Source organism: Eleutherodactylus coqui, chromosome 8 (genome assembly GCF_035609145.1).
Source record: "Eleutherodactylus coqui strain aEleCoq1 chromosome 8, aEleCoq1.hap1, whole genome shotgun sequence".
NCBI lineage: Eukaryota > Metazoa > Chordata > Amphibia > Anura > Eleutherodactylidae > Eleutherodactylus > Eleutherodactylus coqui.
The window spans coordinates 117503472-117525100 of record NC_089844.1 but is presented as its reverse complement, the minus strand read 5'-3'; the positions used below and the strand labels follow the sequence as shown (position 1 = coordinate 117525100).

Below are 21629 nucleotides of genomic sequence, written 5' to 3'. Positions count from 1 at the left end.
CCGCTGAGGTAACATGAAAGCCGTGCTGTGATTGGTTGTTATATACTGTGTTTCCCCCCAAATAATACAGAGTCGTATATTAAAAATATATTTATTTTTTACATGTATAGCTGCCTGGACACTATTTAAAAATCATGCTAGGGCTTATTTTCAGGGTAGGTCTTATTTTCAAAGAAACAGGGTATTATACCGCTGAGGTAACATGAAAGCTGCGCTGTGACTGGTTGTTATCTATATATATATATATATATATATATATATATATATATATATATATATATAAACGAATGTATGTCTGTCTGTCTTCGCAGCAACGCGTGACGGGTAAGCTAGTACATTATATGATAGAGGCACGCAGGCTGCACACAACTCCCATTACATGTAAGTGATTCATATGGAAATAATTGCCTCGGTTTTCATCTGTTTCGGATTTCAGCGATTGTTTTCAGACAGATTATAGACAAAAACCGAGGTATCACTACTAATTTTTAGAAAAATGTTGTTACTAGATGAAAAAGAATCAACAAAGCAAACACAGAGCGCCCCCCTAATGCTCTCTTTATGTTCCAACACCCCCCTGATGCCACTTTTCGTTCCACTGCCCCATTGAGAAGTAAAAACACCCCCCAGAGGGCAAGAACGCACACGTTGAGAACCACTGGTCTGGACTAAAAAATTACATAGGAGTCATTGCATCTGAACTGAAAAATTTAGAAGCCAAATTATATTTTTAGTTGCCACATTTAAAGGGGATCTGTCACCTACTACCGTATTACCCTCCAATGTTGATCAAGAGAAAGACAACCCCCCCCCCAATGAGTTTGAAGCCAAGCTCTCTCACACAAGTGTATTCTACCGCGTATTCTGCGCGTGCGTTTTGTGCGTGTAATACGCGGTATCAATTATTACATTTCTTTCAATTGTGCCTCTCACATGCAGTGCGCAAAAGAGAAAGCAGCATGTACTATCTTGGTGCATATTACACCTTCATATGCTCCAAGATAGCGTATGGGGATTGTCGGCATGCAGGAAGTACGCATTACATTGCGTACTGCTGCATGCACGTGTGTGGTGCGCTGTCAATAAGCGCTCGTATAAGAGAGCCCTAAGGGAAAAAATTCCTTCCTGACTCCAATCTGATAATCAGAATAATCCCCAGATCACCGACCCTGCTGAAGTTATTAGTGCCTAGAATTATAAGGCTGCTGTCAAACGGCCAAGAAAGTCACACAAAGAAATAGGTGGCTTTTTTGACACAAAAACGCCTCTCATCTGTGGGTACATCGCACGATATTTATTGCACCCTTAATCCCCCCTCCCCAAAAAACCATAAGGGTGAGAAAATCGCGCAATTTTAGCCTACTGCGAAAATCCATAAAAAAGCATAATATGAAACTAATGATTTACAATGGTTTCATTCCCATCTGCGATGTTTTCACTGGTGTGATATTGAAGAGGATTAAAAAAATGTGTCTAGCTCTATCTTTCTGCAATGTGCAATTTTTTTTTTGTCTCCCATGTATTCCTATGGAGGCTTCTTTGTATAGGATCGCAATGCTACAAACATACGTTGCGATTTTAACATTACAAAGTCCCATTAACTTATGCGATAAAAAATTGTGCGATTTTATCGCGGGTGGCAGTGGTGCGAGAGATTATTCTCCAAAAAAAGTATCGCTAACGCTCAAAAATCGCAGTGAATACAGATGCGATTTTGCCGCGGTAAAATCACAATCGCCTATGTGCAGCCAGCCTAAAGCCAAGCTCACACAAACTGGTCGCAGCAGAAGACCTGTGATTTTTTGCGGAAACAAATTCCACATGGGAAACACTCTCCAAGGAAGATTGGGTTCAGATATGGGAGTCTACGAACAGTAGCGCCAGAAATATACTAATGTTAGAAACCTCCTTTAACCCCTTCCCGCTCCAGGACGTACCGCTACGTCCTGGGAGCCTGGTACTTCCCGCAACAGGACGTACCGGTACGTCCTGCGGAAAGCGCGAGATCACATATGATCCCGCGCTATCCCGCAGCGGGAGCCGGCTATCAGTCACAGCCGGCGTCCCGCTGCAACAGCGGGGGGACATCGGAGATGTGCCCCCCGCTGTTAACCCCTTCCCTGCCGCGATCTAAGTAGATCGCGGCAGGGAAAGAGTTCACAGAGGGAGCGCGCTCCCTTTGTGTCTCTGGCCGGCTCTCGCGACGTCCTGTATTGCCTATGCCTATGCTCGCTGTATAAGCGATAAGGCATGGCAGAGCAGTAGCTCTGCCATGCTTTATGACAGCGATCATAGGCATAGTGCTGCAAGTCCCTCAGAGGGACTCGAATAGTGTAAAAAAAAAAGAAAAGAAAAATGTAAAAAAAAACCTTTTTTTATGCTTTTTCTAATATTAGCATAAAAAAGGTAAAAAAAAATTAAAACCCCACATATTGGGTATTGACGCGTCCGTAACGATGTGTACAAAAGGTGAACACTCTTTTTATTTTGTACGGCAAAAAGCGTAACAAAAAACGCTAAAAAACAGAGGCAAAATGCTAATTTTTAGCATTTTGCCTCCCAAAAAATGCAATAAAAGTGATCAAAAAAGCCGTACATTCCCCAAAAAGGAACCAGCAAAAACTACAGCTCGTCTCGCAAAAAATAAGCCCTCATAGAGCTCCGTACATAGAAAAATAAAAAAGTTACAGGACTTTGAATGCAGCTATAGAGAAAAAAAAAGATTTCCAAAAAAAAGGGTTTTTATTGCAAAAAAAGTGTAAAAACCTAAAAAAAATAGGAATTTTGGTATTGTTGTAACCGTACCGGCCCGCAGAAAAAAATTAGTGTGTCATTTATGTTGCATGTTTAACGCTGTAAAAAAAAAAATCTATGGCAGAATTGATGCGTTTTCTCTCCCTGTTATCATAAAAAAAATAATAAAAGTTTTACGATATAGCCTATGTACCCAAAAGTGGCACCGATAAAAACTACAGCTCACCACGCAAAAAACAAGCCCTTATATGGCCGCTTCCACGGAAAAATAAAAAAGTTATGGCTTTTGAAAAATGGAGATGGAAAAATACCAAAAATCGCTTGGTCCTCAACGCCAAAATAGGCCGTGTCATTAAGGGGTTAAAGTTTTGCCCCGCTGGTACTTAACCCCAGATCGAGTAGCCCATGCTATACCTGGGCGATCCCCCAACTGTTTCCGTGGATGTTCAGCTTCGGGAGATATGCTCCATATTTGGTGGTCCTGTCCTCGGGCTAAGAGGCTATGGATTCGAGTCCCTTGGGAGGCACTTTTAAATAAACATATAAATAGTATCTCCCCTGACTCTAGGAAGATAATCTCTTTCTTTTTTCTGGCCACGAAGCAAGTTGTTGCCCATTCATGGTGCAAAGCTTCCCTGGACTTTACCGAGGTCAAGCGCAAGATGGACTGGTACCTAATAGACGAAAAGCTGACCTCCATTCTAGCCGATAAGCACGAGAAATTCTTAAAAATATGGTCCCCATGGCTAGATTACTCCTGCCCCTCGCAAAATAATAGATTCCTAACCTCCCTGTAAAAGAGAAGAATAATAATAAATGCCTACCTTATTATTGCTCTATAGCCCAAGACTGTCCCCCACAGCGTCCATCCCATGGGAAACACTCCACCTGTCTCAGAACCCCCCCCCCCCCCCCCTTACCTATCTTTTCTAATTCCTCCCTATTTCCCCTAAACCCAGGTTAGGCCCTGGCCAGGCTGGTTGTATTCTGTTACTTTTAATAATTAACAGTCTAGTTGCAAGATTGGGCCGGGATATAATAAGAGAGGACTACTACAAACGTTGCCTACCAGAGGTGTCTTTTCTTCTCTCTCCCCCCAATCCATAGCTCTACACATTGCACTTGTTACATATTAAAGGGGTTGTCCCGCGCCGAAACGGGTTTTTTTTTTATTCAATAGGCCCCCCGTTCGGCGCGAGACAAACCCAATGCATGTGTTAAAAAAAAAAAACGGATAGTACTTACCCGAATCCCCGCGCTGCGGCGACTTCTTCCTTACCTTAGCAAGATGGCCGCCGGGATCTTCACCCACGATGCACCGCGGGTCTTCTCCCATGGTGCACCGTGGGCTCTGTGCGGTCCATTGCCGATTCCAGCCTCCTGATTGGCTGGAATCGGCACACATGACGGGGCGGAGCTACGAGGACCAGCTCTCCGGCACGAGCGGCCCCATTCACCAGGGAGAAGACCGGACTGCGCAAGCGTGTCTAATTGGGCGATTAGATGCTGAAATTAGACGGCACCATGGAGACGGGGACGCTAGCAACGGAGCAGGTAAGTGAATAACTTCTGATAACTTCTGTATGGCTCATAATTAATGCACAATGTACATTACAAAGTGCATTAATATGGCCATACAGAAGTGTATAACCCCACTTGCTGCCGCGGGACAACCCCTTTAATGTGACTGTAACGCTTTTCAGTTAAATGTTTGTTACACTGCTAGAAAATCTGAAAATCTCAAAAAAAAATCACAGTAATAAAAAAATAATAATTCCTCATGGTCACGGAAGATTGTGCATGCGCGTGATTTTCCGCGCAGATGTACATGTGTTCACAACGAAAAAGGACTCGCAAGCAGAGAATGACATTAACACATCGCGCCGGCAACTGCCCAGGCGAAGAGTCGTTCGATCCTATTCATTGCTTCTCTCTCTCGTCCAATCAGAAATCAGGTTTTTCTATGCACGGTCCCAGCGCCTCACGAGCGATTCCGATGCTCTTCTGCAGTATTAATTGTGAAGCGCTGCGGGCCGCCTGCCTCCATTCACACCAATAGAGGCTGTTTGTGCACAATCCACGATAAAATATAGCAATGCCGTGGTTTTTTTTCTTCCACTTGCGGAATTCACAATTCATCACTCTGGAGGAAAATTCGAAAATCCATGCCTTTCACTGCCTGTGTTTTAACATAGATCTTAGCACGGATGGCGATCGTGTGAGACCGGCAGAAGTGCATTTTTTCTATTTCTTCCCACTTTGAAATTTTTAAAAGTTTTTCTGTGCCTACCTTAGAGCAATAAAACATCCAGCCTGTCCCGCAAGCATTTAACAATTTCTGTAACAGCTCAGCCCTAACAACCAATCAGGTTGAATCAGCCAACCCAAACAACCAATCAGGTTGAATCAGCCAACCCAAACAACCAATCAGGTTGCTGGAATTGCCGAATACGGCTGAGCTGTTACAGAACTTGTTAATATGCGTCCCCCTAAGCGTATATTTATATTCCCCAACACTTCTGCTCGATTCAACCCAAACAACCAATCACTGTGAATCAGCCAACCCAAACAACCAATCACTGTGAATCAGCCAACCCAAACAACCAATCAGGTTGTGAATCGAGCGGAAGCGTTGTGGAATATAGATATATGCGTCCCCTGTAGGGGGCAGCATACAGCACTGAGCTTGGTGCACGCTGGGACTTGTAGTCCCCAGAGCACACTGGAGGAGGGACAGAGGTCAGCGCTGACAGGAGAGGCGGCGCTTGGCATGCCGGGTAACCGGAAGCGGCCATCTTGGCTTCCTGTCAGCGGCTGAAGGAGAGTGCGGTCATGAAGCTGTGCGGCAGCGGCGCCCGGTTCCTCTGTGTAAGCGGCCGGCTCCGTTCCCGTCCGTCTCCTGAGGGCGCAGCCTGCGGCCCGGCCGGTTATGTGTGCGGCCATGTATAACGGGGGCTGCTGCGGCCCCCTCGCCGGTGTATGTGGGGGGTGGTCACCTGGTGACGGGAGCCTGTCTGGCGGTGTCCGTGCGGGTGCTGCTAGAGGGCAGGCCGGCCGGCGCTGTGTGTGAGGAGGCCGGGGAGGGTGAAGGTGACCCCTTGTGCCTGCAGTATACTATTACATGGCCGGGGACTACAACTCCCAGCATGTTCTACACACCTCTACAGCAAGTGCTGACGCTTACTATACTGAGGCTTCTGGCTTTTGGAATTCCGACCACCCTGTTATACGATGTGATGGTGCGTTGTGCTGCGCCATTTCTTCTGGGACTTGCTGGTGGCTTCCGTGTGAGGGGCAGCTGACACCTTCACCTCCCCGTGTCACTCTGCTACCAGCGGCCCTGTTGCATGGAATGAGACTCGCTATTCTTGTTAACCCAACGTCTCGAGCTGATGACATCATCACCGGCCGCCGTCTGGACGCAGGATTCTTGTTGCGCCGCCCTCGTTCCCTGCTGGCAGTGATGCAGTGTTGTGCATGTGTGAGAGCGGCCTCATTCACAGCATATTATGCAGTACAGCCCTGGGGTTCACTGTGGATTGCGTATGTGCGACATTTAATACACAACGCCGATATGAGACAGCGGGGGATTAAATAACTAGTCGCACTGCATATGTGAGATACTGTCATGCACAATAGCCGGCTCACATGGCAAAAAAACCCGCTGCCTAATACACGCACCTCACGTATACGGCCTTGTGAATGAGCCCCAGGTGCATCCGTGCAGAGAACCAACACTTATGTATAAACGCGAAACCTGTTGGTTTGTGTCGTATACAAATCCGCAGGTGCGGTCTGATTTGAGTGACACTTCGTGAGCGTTCTTCATACCAGCTGACGAATACTGGCGCAATTAAAAATGGAAAACTCCCCGACTTCCCCTGTAATTTTTGTTGCCAATAGCAACCAATCACAGTGCAGCTTTCACTTCTTATACGGCTGAGGTAAAATGAAAGCTGCGCTGTGATTGGTTGCTGCGGGCAGCACAGATTTTCTTTTGGACACTTCCATAACGGTGTCGTGCCAGGCTCTTTTTGTTGCCCACTTTCTATATTTCAGGACCGCTAGTCATAAAACCACCGTACAACGCAGGTATATCGCGTAGTGAGTGATAAAGCGTTAGATCATCGCTGGGCAAATCTTTCATGCAGATCTGAAGATCATGGTCGGTCTACCGCTGCAGCGTTCGGTGTAAACAGGCAGGTGTCCATCTATGAATGGCGGCGGCGGGACGCGATGCCCAGGGCGCTGCGTCTCCATTCACTGTCCTCTTTAAGCCTCGTTCACATCGGTCTGTTCGGAGCTTCTGTCGCAGATTCCATTAAATGGATTGGGGAAAGTAGTGCAGTGCTATTATTTTCTTTAACAGTTAAATGACTGACTCCATGACAAATACCCGACGTGCCTCATTAGTTAGCGGGGTGCCTTAGGTGTCCGCATGTGACACATGCAGCACCGTCTTCACTTTCTTCGTCCTTCTAAAGTAGAACAGAAGCGATGTAATGAAGTAATAGCGCCAGTGTGAGGGAAGTCTCGCAGAAACTACTGTAACGTGATCCCAGTGCACTATGGGAGTTGCTAACCTGTAAAAGGGGCTGTCAAAGAAATCATACCCTTACCCCAGAATAGGGGTGACTGTCTGATCTGTGGGGTGCAGGAGGTATCTAAGTGCTTCTATTCTGTTAGACCCATAGATATGAATGGAACAGTAATGCATGTGTATAAGTCACATCCTGAGACCTTTGTCAGGATTAGTGGGGATCCCTGTTGCCATCCACCACCGATCGGTTACTTATCACCGGCCGTAACCTGCAGCACTATGTTTCTTTCCCCAGCTAAGAGATGGAACTGTAAACCCTGCTATACGTCAGTGGGATCTGCTGGATGCCAGCGGTGTCCATCGTGTGACACGTTCATTTTTCAGCTCCTGAGACAAAACGGAATTCCTAATGGAGATTTCAGTAAAGCTTGAGAACAAAGCAAGGCTTTACCTGTTTTATTTTTCTGGCACCTTAAGTGGAAATATGTTGTAAGATGTTACAGAAGAATTACTTCTGAGAACTCAAATTAGAGGATGTAAGAAAATTGTCTTTGGGCTCGTGTCCACGGGGAAATTATATTTAAGAAATCTGCGCATGAGAAAAAATGCAAATCCGCATCCCGTAGGATTGCATTGAACATCTACGGTTAATTAAACAGCCGTGGATGGTATTTTAAGTGATTTGCGGATTTCGCGCACGGGGAAAAAAAAATGCTGCATGCTCCATTTTAACACGCATCATGCGTGTGGGAGCTCTATCTCAATTGATCTCCTGCATGAAAAAGAAAAAAAGACAATCCTAGTGCATCCATTCGCAGCAGAAATCCGCGCAGGCCTGACTTTTCCCATGGACATGAGGCCTTAGTGTAGGTTTACCTGTAGCAGCAATGCTGCGCAATCTGAAAATTCTGTATCTAAAACTGTCAAAATCCGCATGGATTGTGACTCGAAATCGGTTGCATATCCGCAGCTGATTTCAGAACATACAGCACTCCGAAGACTTCACTCTCAGTGCTCCTTGGCGTCCTGTAGTGAGCGCTGTGCCATCGATCAGGTGATGCAGAAGTGGCATCACCTGACTAGTGGTGCTGTGCTCTCTGCAGGCCGTCGGGTGCCAGGGAGCACTGACAGTGCAAAATCTTCCAAGGGGAGCATTGTATATTCTGAAATCTGCTGCGGAGATATGTATATTAATGACTCGTTCAACAGAGTGGGTAGCCTAAATGTGACATTGTGCACCAAAAATTGCACAAAAGCCTTGCCTTAACTTTTGTCCTAAACTAATAGGTGGTATAAAGTTGGACTATAGATTCTAAACCGTTAACCATTTGAGTGTGCAATAAACCAGAAGACATCCGTGTGATCCTTTTTTCACTGATTACTTCTAAGCAATTCTAGAAGAATGGCTCTCCTTCTGCTTTTCTGTTCACAGAAAAAAGGGTGATGCACAAATGTAAAAAAAAAAGTCACATGGACATAAACGCACATTAAAATTGTTCCATTTTCGCACATTGAAATTGGATACGCTGGTGGAGACAAGACCTTAGAAGGATGTCTAATGACAAGACGGTCAGCTGTTACTAGTATTAACCAAGAATGGATCCTCGTAAGTCAGTTCCGCATCTGCGTTGGAACTTCTGATTGAAGGTTCTGTCTCAGATCCGGCTCATACTATGCCGCTATTTTTCTTCCGTCTAAAAGCCGGGCAGCTGAGTGGAATCGATCAGACCCCATTATTATTCATGGGGTCCATTCGCTGCTATTCAGTTACGTCCTGAGACAGCGTTCAGCTGCTGGGCTTCACCTTTCCTTCTAGAACAGAGCAGTAATACGGAACCTCGGGCACGGATGTGAAACCACCCTAACTTGCTGTACACCCGCTTAATATGTAGTTGCTGCTGTTATGATACCTGGTAACCATTACCGTTCTGTCTTATAGAGAAGGCTGTACTCGGCAACAGCAGCCGCAAAGCCAGAAGCTGCTGGAAGAGCCCGTCTACAGCCGGAGGAGCTTGAGGTGAGCTGTTGGCTGTCTTTGCTGATGATGAGGACATACCAGATTATATATGATTTATATATAGATTTTGCTGGAGATCTGCAGCACATTTTACCGTTTCAATTGGAATTCAGTTGAAAGGATAAAATCTACTGCAGATCTGTACCAAATTAGCCATGTGAATTCCTTGAATAAATGCCTGTCCCACATTTACACAGGAGAACTATCACTTAAATCGCTTGCTTGAGTGATTTTTTTCAAACACCCTTAAGGTACTTTTGTACGGGCCAACTTTTGGTTGAAAAATCACTCAAACAAGTGATTTAAGTGATAGTTGTTCTGTGCAAATGTGGGACCCGGTAGGATACTCAGCAAGAAATCGAGCGGTAGTTGCTTTGTTGCAGCTAAGAGACACATACCGACTAGTGAGTGACTTCTTGCTCAGTGTAAACAGGCAGTCATTCATCTTTGCATGACTGCCTGTTGACAGTAAATGGAGGCAGTTGGCCAGAATAGATCTCTGGCGTGCTCCGCCTCCATTCACCAAACTGTCACTCCTGTGTAAAAATGCCCTAAGATCTGTATATAAATGGCAACACTCCAAAGTAGGTACATTAGATACCTCAGACACAGTCTTTGTAATTCCCTACATCAGTAGAATTTGCTTATCGCTGGTAATTGTTATACAGTGCAGTCTGTTTTACTCTATGCTTAGGGACCCATGGGCACAAGCATCAAGACCGGATCCATCCATCACACGAAGCTAATATACATTTTTTTGCGTATAGTCATGTGCACAGACCAGAAAGCTTGCTGTGTAGTGTTAACATGCTGCATATTAATAAGTTCACTAATCTTGTTTTTTACAGATCACAAAGTTGTCCAGTGGGCTGGTAGTTGCGTCTCTAGAAAACTACTCGCCTGCTTCAAAAATTGGAGTTTTTATTAAGGCTGGAAGCAGATATGAAAATGCCAGCAACTTGGGAGTTAATCATACGCTGCGCCTAGCGGCTAATCTGGTAAGATTTGCAAAGATTTGTGTGTATGTATTTTGATTGGTGGGGGTCGAACACTCGGTACCTCCACTGATCAGCCATTCGAAGAGGCCACGGCACTCAGGTGAGCGCAGCTGCCTCTTCTCATGCCTATGATGCCACGTTCGTAGGTCATATGGCCTAAGAGAAGCTCAGTACCCTTCCAATAAATGGGATTGATCAGCTATACCAGGTATAGTGCCTAGGAAATGTATGGCACGGTGCCTGATATTGAAGTGAAGTGGCCGTGGCACTCACCTGAGAACCTCTACACTTGAAATCGCTGATAGGCAGGGGTCCTGAGTGGCGGATCCATGCCAAGCTTATTGATGAATTATCCTGAGAAATGGGACTTTGAGTGGCTCCTCCTATGTGACCTTTTAATATTCTGTTCTGCCTTTTTTGAATTATCATGGTTTATATCCATGGCTAACAGATGTTGAGTAACAATATCTAGTGGGCAAAAGTACAGTGGTCATAGTGGTCACATAGCTCTCCACAGACCCCGGAATGCCTTATTTATGTAGATTTGCCTTTCCTGTCTACACTTGTAACAGAAACAGCTGTTTTTAAGGAATGAATGTTTTATTGTATAATGAAAAACTATATAAGATATGTTTGCAAGTGAAGAAAAACCTGACTTGTTTATAGGTAAAGGGATATTCCCTTGTCACACAGGATAAGCCATAAATGTCTGATTGATTCAGGTCCTCTAGTACCTGTAGCTTTACCCTGAGTCAGCTCTGTGACCACCTGTAGTTCAGATTATGAAAGCAGCCATTGAAGTGAATGGGAATCGCAGAAAACATTGAAACGGTGAGCTACAAGGTTTCCACAAATTAGGAATTGCTGCATAGAACTGCCTGTCCAGCTGTATACATAATTCTGGGCATTAACCTTTTCCAGTCCACTGTCTGACGTCTAAAGACATTCTGATTGAAGGCTGCACAGTTTCCGATGTCGGAAGACGTCCGGCAGGGTATTCTTACGGTATATTACTGGCTGCTCTGTTGTCGGGGGCCTCTCCAGCATGTCCAATACCGCAGTACTGGCTCTAGCTAGTAGGTGGCGCCATTGTATAATGGCAGAAAGAGAAAATTCCCTAGGAAACCCTGAATCCAAGATTGGATTGCAGAGGGTTAAAAATTGCTGTAAATGGAAAGTTCTAATATTTAGTAGCGCTATACTTCAGACAGCCACAGTGTTAACAGTATGCATAGATATTTTGCTTCTAAGTAATTTTTGGTCCATTTTTGTTTTTAAATCTTTCAGACAACAAAGGGAGCCTCCTCTTTTAAAATAACCAGAGGATTAGAAGCTGCCGGTGCAGGATTAAGGTTTGTGTGTATAATTTGTAAACTTTATTGAAACATAAGAGGGAATTTACTTCACTTTTAACTTTAGTATTCTGGCTTTAAAAAAAAAGCCATAACATTTTTGGGCAAGTTATATTTGCTCAAATATTTTAAACTTTGTCTTATTGCACCCCGCTCGGCTCTTTCTTAAAGGTAGGCAAGGCCTTCCCTGAATACTAGTGCATAAAATGAATCTTTCACCACTTTCTGCTGATGCTGCTACTGGTAGATAAGTGATGAGCAAACAAGTGTAGACAATCATGCCACTGTTTATATTCACAGTAGTAGCATGAGCCAGAAAGCCCTTTGGGGTGGTTTTAATTTTTTTTTCACTTAAGCGCATATACTTTAAAGGGGTTGTCCCGCGGCAGCAAGTGGGTCTATACACTTCTGTATGGCCATATTAATGCACTTTGTAATATACATTGTGCATTAATTATGAGCCATACAGAAGTTATAAAAAGTTTTATACTTACCTGCTCCGTTGCTGGCGTCCTCGTCTCCATGGTGCCGACTAATTTTCGCCCTCCGATGGCCAAATTAGCCGCGCTTGCGCAGTCCGGGTCTTCTGCAGTCTTCTATGGAGCCGCTCGTGCAGAATGCAGGCTCCGTGTAGCTCCGCCCCGTCACGTGCCGATTCCAGCCAATCAGGAGGCTGGAATCGGCAATGGACCGCACAGAAGAGCTGCGGTCCACGGAGACAGAGGATCCCGGCGGCCATCTTCAGCGGTAAGTATTGAAGTCACCGGAGCGCGGGGGTTCAGGTAAGCGCTCCGGTAAGCTTTCTTTACCTCCCTGCATCGGGGTTGTCTCGCGCCGACCGGGGGGGGGGGGGGTTGAAAAAAAAAAAAACCCGTTTCGGCGCGGGACAACCCCTTTAAGCTGACAATCATTATTTACAATAGGGTTTACTAAAACATTTTTGCAACTTTTTGTCTTCTGCAGCTTCTACATATCGCTGTACAGACACTGCAGTCTAAGCCTCAGTAGGAGATCCATCAGTGTGCTTGACTGATGGAGGCCTTATCTCTTCTCTCCTGAACTTTTTATTCGCTAATTTATGATTCAAGCAAAGCAACTCGCACGGAACCAAAATCGTTGATAATTCAGTGTAGATGCCAGAAGTAACTGGATGACAAATTGTCGTTCGTTCGTCCAGTTTTTGCAAACATTAAAAAAAAACACGTTCATTTATTAACCCTTTAGTGACGGCCCCATAGTGTTTTCACGTTCTGCAGTTGCAGGACGTGTATGGAGGGAGATCGCGCTCCACTCTCCCTCCATACATCATGGGCGTCAGCTATTTCTTACAGTTGACACCCACGGGCACCAGCCCCAACAGGGAGCCGGGGGGGGGGGGTGTCATGGCAGCTGGGGGCCTTCTGAAAGGCCCCAGGGCTGTCTTGGCAGTATGCCTATCAAGCCATCCCCATGGGGTGACTTTACAGGCTGCCTGTCAGATCGCAGTATGATGTAATGCTATAACATTACATTATACTGCAGGAGAGATCAAAGCATCGCATGTCGTGGTCCCCTAGGAAGACTAAAAGAAAATGTAAAAATAAGAACAATAAAGTTTTACTAATTATTAAAAATAATAAAAGTTAAAAAAAAAAACCTTTTTGCAATAAGAATTTAAATAATAAATCCAAAATACATATTTAGTATTGCTGCGTCTGTATCAAGGTAATGCATTATTTACTGCGGATGGTGAATGTCGTCTGAAAAAAATAAAATAAATAACAAACGCCAGAAATGCACTTCTTTGGTCACCCTGTCTCAGAGAAAAAATATAATTAAAAACGATCAAAAAGTCCTATATAGTAATTAATGATACCAACGAAAACTACAGGACGTACTACATAAAATGAGTCCTCACACAACTACGTCGATGGAAAAATAAGTTATTGCGCGCAGAAGAGGGCAGCAGAAAACTTTAAGAAATTAAATATCTTAATAAATAAAAGTAGTACAGCAAAAAAAACTATACAAGTTTGGTATGGTAGTAATTGTACTGACCCATAGAATAAAGTTATGATGTCATTTTTGTTGCAGTTTGTGTGCCGTAGAAACAAGATGCACTGAAAGATGGCGGAATGTCTTTTTTTTTCCCCATTTCTTCCTAATTTTTTTATACGTTTTTCAGTACATTATATGGTACATTAAAAAGTACCATTAAAAAATACTACTCATCCCGCAAAAAGCAAGCTCTCATACAGCTAGATTGATGAATAAATAAAGGAGTTACGATTTTTTTTAAAAGGGGGGATATAAAAATGAAAATAGAAAAAAAAAAAAAAACCTCCGTCACTAAGGGGTTAATGATGACGTGTTTACTGTGAGTGGAGGCAGGCAAAGTTATGACTCATTAAATCTAATTAATTGACCACTGTATTTCTACATATAAACGTATGGCTCCCATGTATCTTTAGATGAACTGAGATTTCCCTAGGTAGAATCCTTCTTATTGAAAGCTGTTACTTGGTGAGAAATGTTTACGGGGTAAAAGTAAAACTAAACTAATTGTATGGCTGTTTGTTTGCAGTGTAACATCTACAAGGCAAAACATAATGTACACCGTGGATTGTCTGAGAGACTACGTGTAAGTAATTTCACCATTCTCTTCACTGTTACCAAGACCACCTTGTTCTTCTTGGCTTAATGGTCTGGGGATAGAAATATTGTTTTTGTTTGCGTTTACTTTAAGAAACTCATGCTAGACATAAATATGGTCTGTCTTTATTTTAGTGATACTGTAATGGAATATCTCATCAATGTCACCACGGCCCCTGAATTTAGAAGATGGGAAGTGGCTGAGCTTGGTGGCAAAATTAAGCTTGATAAAGTTTTGGCTTATCAAAACCCACAAGTCGGTGAGTGATGAGTAGCCAATAATCATGTGGGCACATTTATAAAAAGGTGTTGCTGTGCAGTTAGCAAGCCAAACTTTCTACTATAACTCTGACTTTTATATTTCCATCCTCCAACTCGGCGCCTTCATGAATGGTTCAAATAAAAAATGTACTGTAGTAAAATGGTAGCATATACTCATATAGTACTATTTTATTTGGAGTTGGTACATTTCCACCAACTCCACCCAAATCTGACCGATTCCACAGCTCTATTAACAACTATTCTCAGGTTTCAAAATAATGGCATAACATCAGCACAAGGATGCATGAGAACTTATGAGAGATGTGCTCAATATATTAGATCTTGGAAACGAAGATGTTTCTTAAAGGCAGTGCAAACCTAAAATTCCAAAAACACACCTACAGCAAAAAGTGTGTTGGCTAAAACAAAGCATCAAAAATGTCAGTGTGATTCCGACCCATGGTCAATTTTTCATTAGCATGAATGTTCCATTTTTAGAACCACAAGTCCTGCCTGATTGCAAGTCTAATGAACTCCATTAATAACATCATAGATCCTTGGGCATCCTTATGCTCAGAGAAATGTTCAGCAGTGTGTTGGTGTCCAGATAAAATGTCAGTATTTTATTGCATCGCTTGTCCATACACGGAACATACTGCAACTCTGCAGGCTGAAAGTGAATGTGGTCGTGTTGTGACCTGCAAGTTACTGCAACATGAGTTGGCAGAAATCCAAACATCTTGGTTTGGAACTACCTCCACTTTGAGTAGTTGCGATATAACTAGCACCACGCTGCACTATGCAGCTCTTGCCTTAATTGAAGAATGACATTAAATATGCAGCTACTGTGACTGGATGTCTGTGACTAGATTTTTAATTTGAGTGGTGTTTATCCTCAGGTCTCTTGGAAAATCTCCATGCTGCAGCTTACCGCAATACACTTGCTAACTCCTTGTTTTGTCCTGACTTCAGAATTGGAAAAGTATCACCTGATGAGGTAATAATTTACAGTAAATGTAATTGCATCTAAATGCCTCCAGGGTCATCGGGTCCAACCCCCTGCTCAATGCAGGATTCACTAAATCCTCCCAGACAGATGTCTGTTCAGCTTCAGTTGATATGAAATGAAAAGGATAGAAATGTGGATTGTAGGTGTCCAAAAGCTCTAAATATGAATTAGCCTCTATTTTCAGCATTTGAAAGAATAACTAACTTATATTTATTAATTTTAAATGTAAATTGTTTTTTTTTCTGTAGCTTCATCAATTTGTACACAATCACTTCAGAAGCTCAAGAATGGCGCTGGTTGGATTAGGTGTGTATTATGGGAAAGTTGCAATATGACACACTCCTGCTTTACCTGCCTATACAAATGGACAAGTTTTCTGTATGAGTTTGGGTAAAGTTCTCAGTCATTGTTCTGGTGACATTTAGATAACTTTTTACAAATCAACTCATAGAAAACAATGTAAGGCTCTGTTCACAATTTTGCCTGCAATCTGTGACATACGCATGACTTCCGACATACACTGCAGCCTTCTCTCAGAAGTATTTCCCACTTTATAGGTATATTGAGATACATCAACCATACAGCCCCCTCTCTGAAGGTTCAGTGTCATAACGGTCCATACGTGGACAGATATCATTGCCGTTAAGTAGTCAAAAGTTCATGGCATTTGTACCTTTTTATTAATGGACAGCTACAAGTTCCCCTCATCATCTGCAAAATTGGTGGCCATGTTTATCGGAATAGTGAAGTTTGTGCCACATGTCCCTGGCATAGAGCATCCAGTATATGGGGCCACCTGTCATACTTTAGTAGCCATGGAGTGGTACAGTTAACCTCGAGTCATGAAGTTCGTGGTGTCCTGATGTAGTCTAGTCATGGAGAAGGGGGGGTGTCTGGAGTTTTACTGGTGTACATCTCATATAAGGAACACATGATATGAAGAGGATACAGCATGTCCCTTTATATCCTCTGCTGCCTTCAGTTTGGTTGGCATAGAAGGTCTGGCAGAATCCTCTTAAATATATAACCTTTATTTTTAAAGATGCTTTTATAAAGTATTAGCGCCAAGGTATGCCATTACTTTGATCAGTAGGGGTCCGATCTCCTAGGTCCCCACTGATCCTAAGAATGAAAGGGATGCAGCATAGATTCATTTTCCTTATGGCGACCCAACTTTAGTGAACTACTGCCAGACCCTTTCACTTGAATGGGGCTATGGTGCCTATCTCTACACAGCAGATGATTTAGAGTGGTGTTGTGCAGGGGAAAAACTGAAGGAGAGACTATTTGTCTTCTGCTTTCTTGTCACCATTGTCTTCTATGGGCAGCTGTAACTTGCTATCTCAATGATGCTGAAAATCTATCTCCTCTGTAAATTCTGAGAAAATGAATAGTTAAGGATGTGGAGGTGAGCAAAAAAGCAATAAGATAAGTAGAGAAAGAGGCCCTTTTCTTGATTTGATATATTAAAAAGTTCTAAGCAATAGTACAAGTGAATATAAGTTTATAATTAGACATACTTTTCGAAGTAAGAATACCAGACCTAATAATTGTGTCCTATTCCAGGTGTCAGTCATTCTGTTCTTAAACAAGTTGGAGAGCAATTCCTGAACATTAGAAGTGGTGCAGGTTCTGCATCTGTGAAGGCCCAGTATCGTGGAGGTATGTATATGCCTGATGAGGATTCACATTCATTTTTTGTTCCTTTCTGTAGTACATGGGCAGTTCATGCTGAGTAGTGGAAATTTTTTTTGGACACCTTTCATCTTGTGATGCACGGCAAAATCCATTGCATAGTGCCCTTCCAGGTGTTAGATACTTAAAGAGGTATTCTGGGCACACGCACATTTGAAAACCTAATAACAATTACTTAATGTGTTGTTGTTTACCAGGGTTGCTTTACCTGTTCCAGCTGATTTCCTCTTTTTCTTTGAAAGTCACGTAACCCGTCGCTTGTAAAAATTTGCTACTACCACTGACGTCTTGTCCATTGTTTCAGCTTCTTCCCCTATCCGTATCTCCCAACATCTGGCTGTGAGCAATGCAGGATGGAAGGAAGCCCAGCAATATGTTGCTCTTGTGCAGTTCATAGCACCGGAAGGTCCTTTGCCCGTATCAGATAGCTTTCTCTTGTGCTCTAGTCTTACACTGATATGTTACACCGATGATGTGCTGATATCACACAATGGTCACTGCTGGGCGTGCAATGCTGAAGCTGGCAGCAATTCAGGATCTTGTCAGGGCTGATGTGAAAGTAAGGCTCCTGCCATTAAGTGGAAGGACCTGTGAACAGTGTCCATTGCTATAGCACTGCCCTGAAACCAGCTCTATGCATGCTGGAAGTTATAGCAAAGAGTTTGCCATTATGTTTATTGCAGATGTTATGTGTATAAACACCGGTAAATCGGTGGCTGGACGGGGAAACAGAAAGAGGTCCAGAGCTGCTCATACAACGTACCGGTATTAACTAGTACTTCCTAGGTTTCAGCTTCTTCAGAATTTCCACTTTGTGCCCAGAAAACCCCTTTCAGCCCACTCTCACAAATATGCTTGTGAAAACGCCGAGTTTTTTAATGCTGCGTTTGCATGCGTGTTTAACTGCGTTTTCAGCACAGTTATAAACGCAGCCAAGCAAGCTGATAATACCAGAATGGAAAAAATGCAGCTGAAAATGCAGTCAAAAACACAGTAACCTTAAAATTTATTTTAATTGGCAAAGCATCGCTTATTGAAATGCAGAAATGCTTCATTAAAAATACAGCATTTTAACGCTGTTCTCTGAAGCCCCATTGAAATCGGTGGTAGTAATTTACCGTGTTTAGCGTTGCACTGAAAACGCAGCGTTAAGCGCTATAAGAAATGCCTGTGTGAGAGTGGCCTAAGCCACAGCATGCTGTTATGTTGTCCATTGATGCATGCAGTCACAGCATAAAAATAAACAAGTTGTTAACTTGACATTTGCACGTTTCTCAGGACCAAGTAAGGCCTCAAACACAGGGACCACACAGAACTGTATGGCCTCCTTATACTGCTATGCCTTGCTCCGTCACGTGCCATATATATGAAGCTTTGTCCCTAGTGAAGCATACCTCCATGTTTGATGGTGTGGGGGGCAGTGGGTTATTTTAGGTTTGTGCACAGTCCTTGGAACAATACTTCTATATGGTGCGTGAGCCCTGTATCTGAAGAAGCAGGTAAAGAATTGTCATGATCTGATCTTCCCATCCAGGTGAGATCCGAGAGCAGAACGGAGCTGATCTTGTCCATGCTGCGGTTGTTGTAGAAGGAGCATCTGTAGGAAGCCCTGAAGCCAATGCATTTAGTGTTCTCCAGCACATTCTAGGTTCAGGAGCCTACATTAAGAGGGGAAGCAACACCACCAGCAAATTGTCTCAAGCTGTATCCAAGGCAACTAATCAGCCCTTTGACGTAAGTGCAACACTGAAGAAGTGAAGGACATAGTGAGTGCTTTGTTAATTAGGAAAATCTGGTTTGTTTGCAACTGTTCACATTGTTAAGGTTAGTCGATTCAGAGGAAACAGTGATTCGATTTTCTGGGATTACAAAAGAATGAAATATGCTGACGCAGTGTGAATTTGTGGTACAATAAAATTTACCCATGTGAACTGAAATCAGATTTTTTTTTTTTCTAGGTTTCTGCATTCAATGCCAATTACTCAGATTCTGGTCTTTTTGGAGTTTATACTGTATCTCATGCAGCCACAACAGCAGACGTAAGAAGGGTAGAATTAAAAAAAATATAAATGAAAGAGAGGAATATATGTATGTATGTATATATGTGTGCGTGTCTAGCGCTATAAGGGGATGTTCCTGCAACAGATTTGATGTGGAAGTTTCTGCATCTGCAGTTCTGTTTTATCTGAATGGCGATTACTGGCAGCAACAAATTTGATGCATGTGAGATCAACCTAGAAGTGCATTATCAAAGATTCTCTGTACTTCCAGCCATGTACATGGTTAATAGGAGGGATATCCATACTGTAGGGCCCTTTAATACAAACCTGCTTCTTATTTTAGGTGATTAAAGCTGCAGTCAACCAGGTGAATGTTGTTGCACAAGGCAGTGTCACAGAGGCTGATATTACAAGAGCCAAGTGAGTAAAATGATGGGTAAATCTGCATTAATGCAGTATGTGACTATATGTGCAGTGTATATAAACTTGCATGTAAACTGCGATATTCTGCATTATCGAAAGCTCTAGGATTATGTAATCCTAAACACAAAGTAGGACTATACTTGACCGGGAAACAGAAGTAATTTAAGGAATACTCTTATGGACATTTTATCTTAATGGCCTATATTTTGTCATAATATACAAAAATAGTATTTTTTCTATATAAATCGGAAGGAAATAATACCTGCACTTTAAACTTAAGGGCTCATGCCCACAGCCATGAGGGGCTCCTTAAGCGGAATACCGCAGCGGAGTCTGTCACGGCGCCCCCCCTCCCAAAGACCCCATACTCTCCTCCCGTATCTGCTGTGCAAGCCCCAATGACATGCCAGCGCGCACGTGCAGTACAGCGCATGACTGGCCGGCAGTGTCCTAAGATGCGGGGCGCGTATTCCTACGACAAATAGGACCTGCCGCAGGTTATTTAACACTGGAATTCTGACGCGTGAACATTCAGCTATTGGGTTCAAAACGCGGCAGAAATCCGGCCATGGGCATTAGCCCTAAACTACATAAGTCCACATACACAAGGATGTGTTTTGCATCAATCGTGTTAGATAAAATCTGGAACAGTGCATAAACCATGGGGACCTATAATAGAATGATTTCATACTGCTTCTGGGCTTTGGCTTATAAATACTGATGCAAAATACGTGTGTGATGGTGATCTTACTGAAAAAATGACAGAGCCTTGCTGTGGAATGCATACCTAGAAGTTGGTAAATGGTGTTGATCAATGAACATGTTAAAACACATAGTGCTTTGTGTGGGGAAAATGGTGAGGAAAGTCACCTGTGTTCTTTCAGGAACCAGCTAAAGTCTCATTACCTGCTGTCTGTGGATAATTCCTCCGGACTGTTGACAGAGATCGGCTCCCAGGCATTGGCCTCCGGCTCTTACTCATCACCAGCTGTTATCATCCAGAACATAGATGCTGTAACCAGCGCTGATGTTGTAAATGTGAGTTCTTAATTAATAAAGTTGTCACTTTTTTTTAAATGTTGTAAAAAAATATTAAAGCACTTTAATACAGAGCGATATAATAGCTTCTGGCTTATAGCCTATAATGCACCAGAAATATTCCAAAGTGTGCCAAATGCACACTTTTGGGTTGCATGCATTGGATGACCCTTGTTTGACAACCCTCTATAGCTGGCGATGGCTTGACCTGGGGGGCTTCCTGCAGCCCTGCATGACAGCTCCAGTTTGTCAGCTACCTTCTGTATAACATGGAGCTGTCACGTCAACAGCTTGCAGGGTTTTAATCCCCAGAGGAAGCTTGTTTTTATGGCCCTGAGGATTAAAGCCCAGCAAACCAGGACATAAAAAATACTATGGGGTGATCACTACATGGGGTTAAAACAAGCGCCAGTTTTTCATTTTCTTTCTGTTTTTGGCATGTAATTGTGTACAAATTGGTAACTACTTTTCCCCCCCTTTTTAATTCTAGGCTGCAAAGAAGTTTGCCTCTGGAAAGAAGTCTTTGGCAGCTTCAGGAAACTTAGAAAATACCCCATTTGTTTCTGATCTGTAATGTCAGTTGAAGTCACCTGTGTTTGAGCCAGATCTCTTGCTAACTGATAAGTGGACCCTTTGAGTCTTTAATCTGCCTCGTAAACTCAAATTATTTATGACATCAAGCCGCACATGTAAATGCTCAATCAACCAAGGCTTCATATAACGTTTTGTTTGGGGGAAAGTTAGCTCATGTACCTGTGTGTTGGCAGCATAATATACAATAAAAGATTACTATTTCTATCATTTGTTCGATTATTTTGTATACAATCTATATACTACAGGCCACGCCCCCAAATGGCCGTATTTGAATGTTTTGTGATCCCACTGCCAGAGAGAGGGTATGTACATAAGGA

The 21629-nt window shown here is 43.1% G+C and overlaps 1 protein-coding gene across 1 annotated transcript; it reads left to right on the top strand.

Moving 5' to 3' along the window:
- Positions 1 to 5466: 5466 nt before the first annotated feature.
- Positions 5467 to 21519, top strand: UQCRC2 (ubiquinol-cytochrome c reductase core protein 2). The gene is made up of 14 exons (XM_066576286.1): positions 5467 to 5622; positions 9234 to 9311; positions 10160 to 10309; positions 11597 to 11661; positions 14225 to 14281; positions 14428 to 14552; positions 15453 to 15550; positions 15811 to 15868; positions 17129 to 17224; positions 18792 to 18991; positions 19216 to 19296; positions 19601 to 19677; positions 20565 to 20718; positions 21209 to 21519. The coding sequence occupies exons 1-14, from the start codon at positions 5587 to 5589 to the stop codon at positions 21290 to 21292; spliced, it is 1359 nt and encodes a 452-aa protein (XP_066432383.1). The 5' UTR covers positions 5467 to 5586; the 3' UTR covers positions 21293 to 21519.
- The last annotated feature ends 110 nt before the right edge of the window (positions 21520 to 21629 follow it).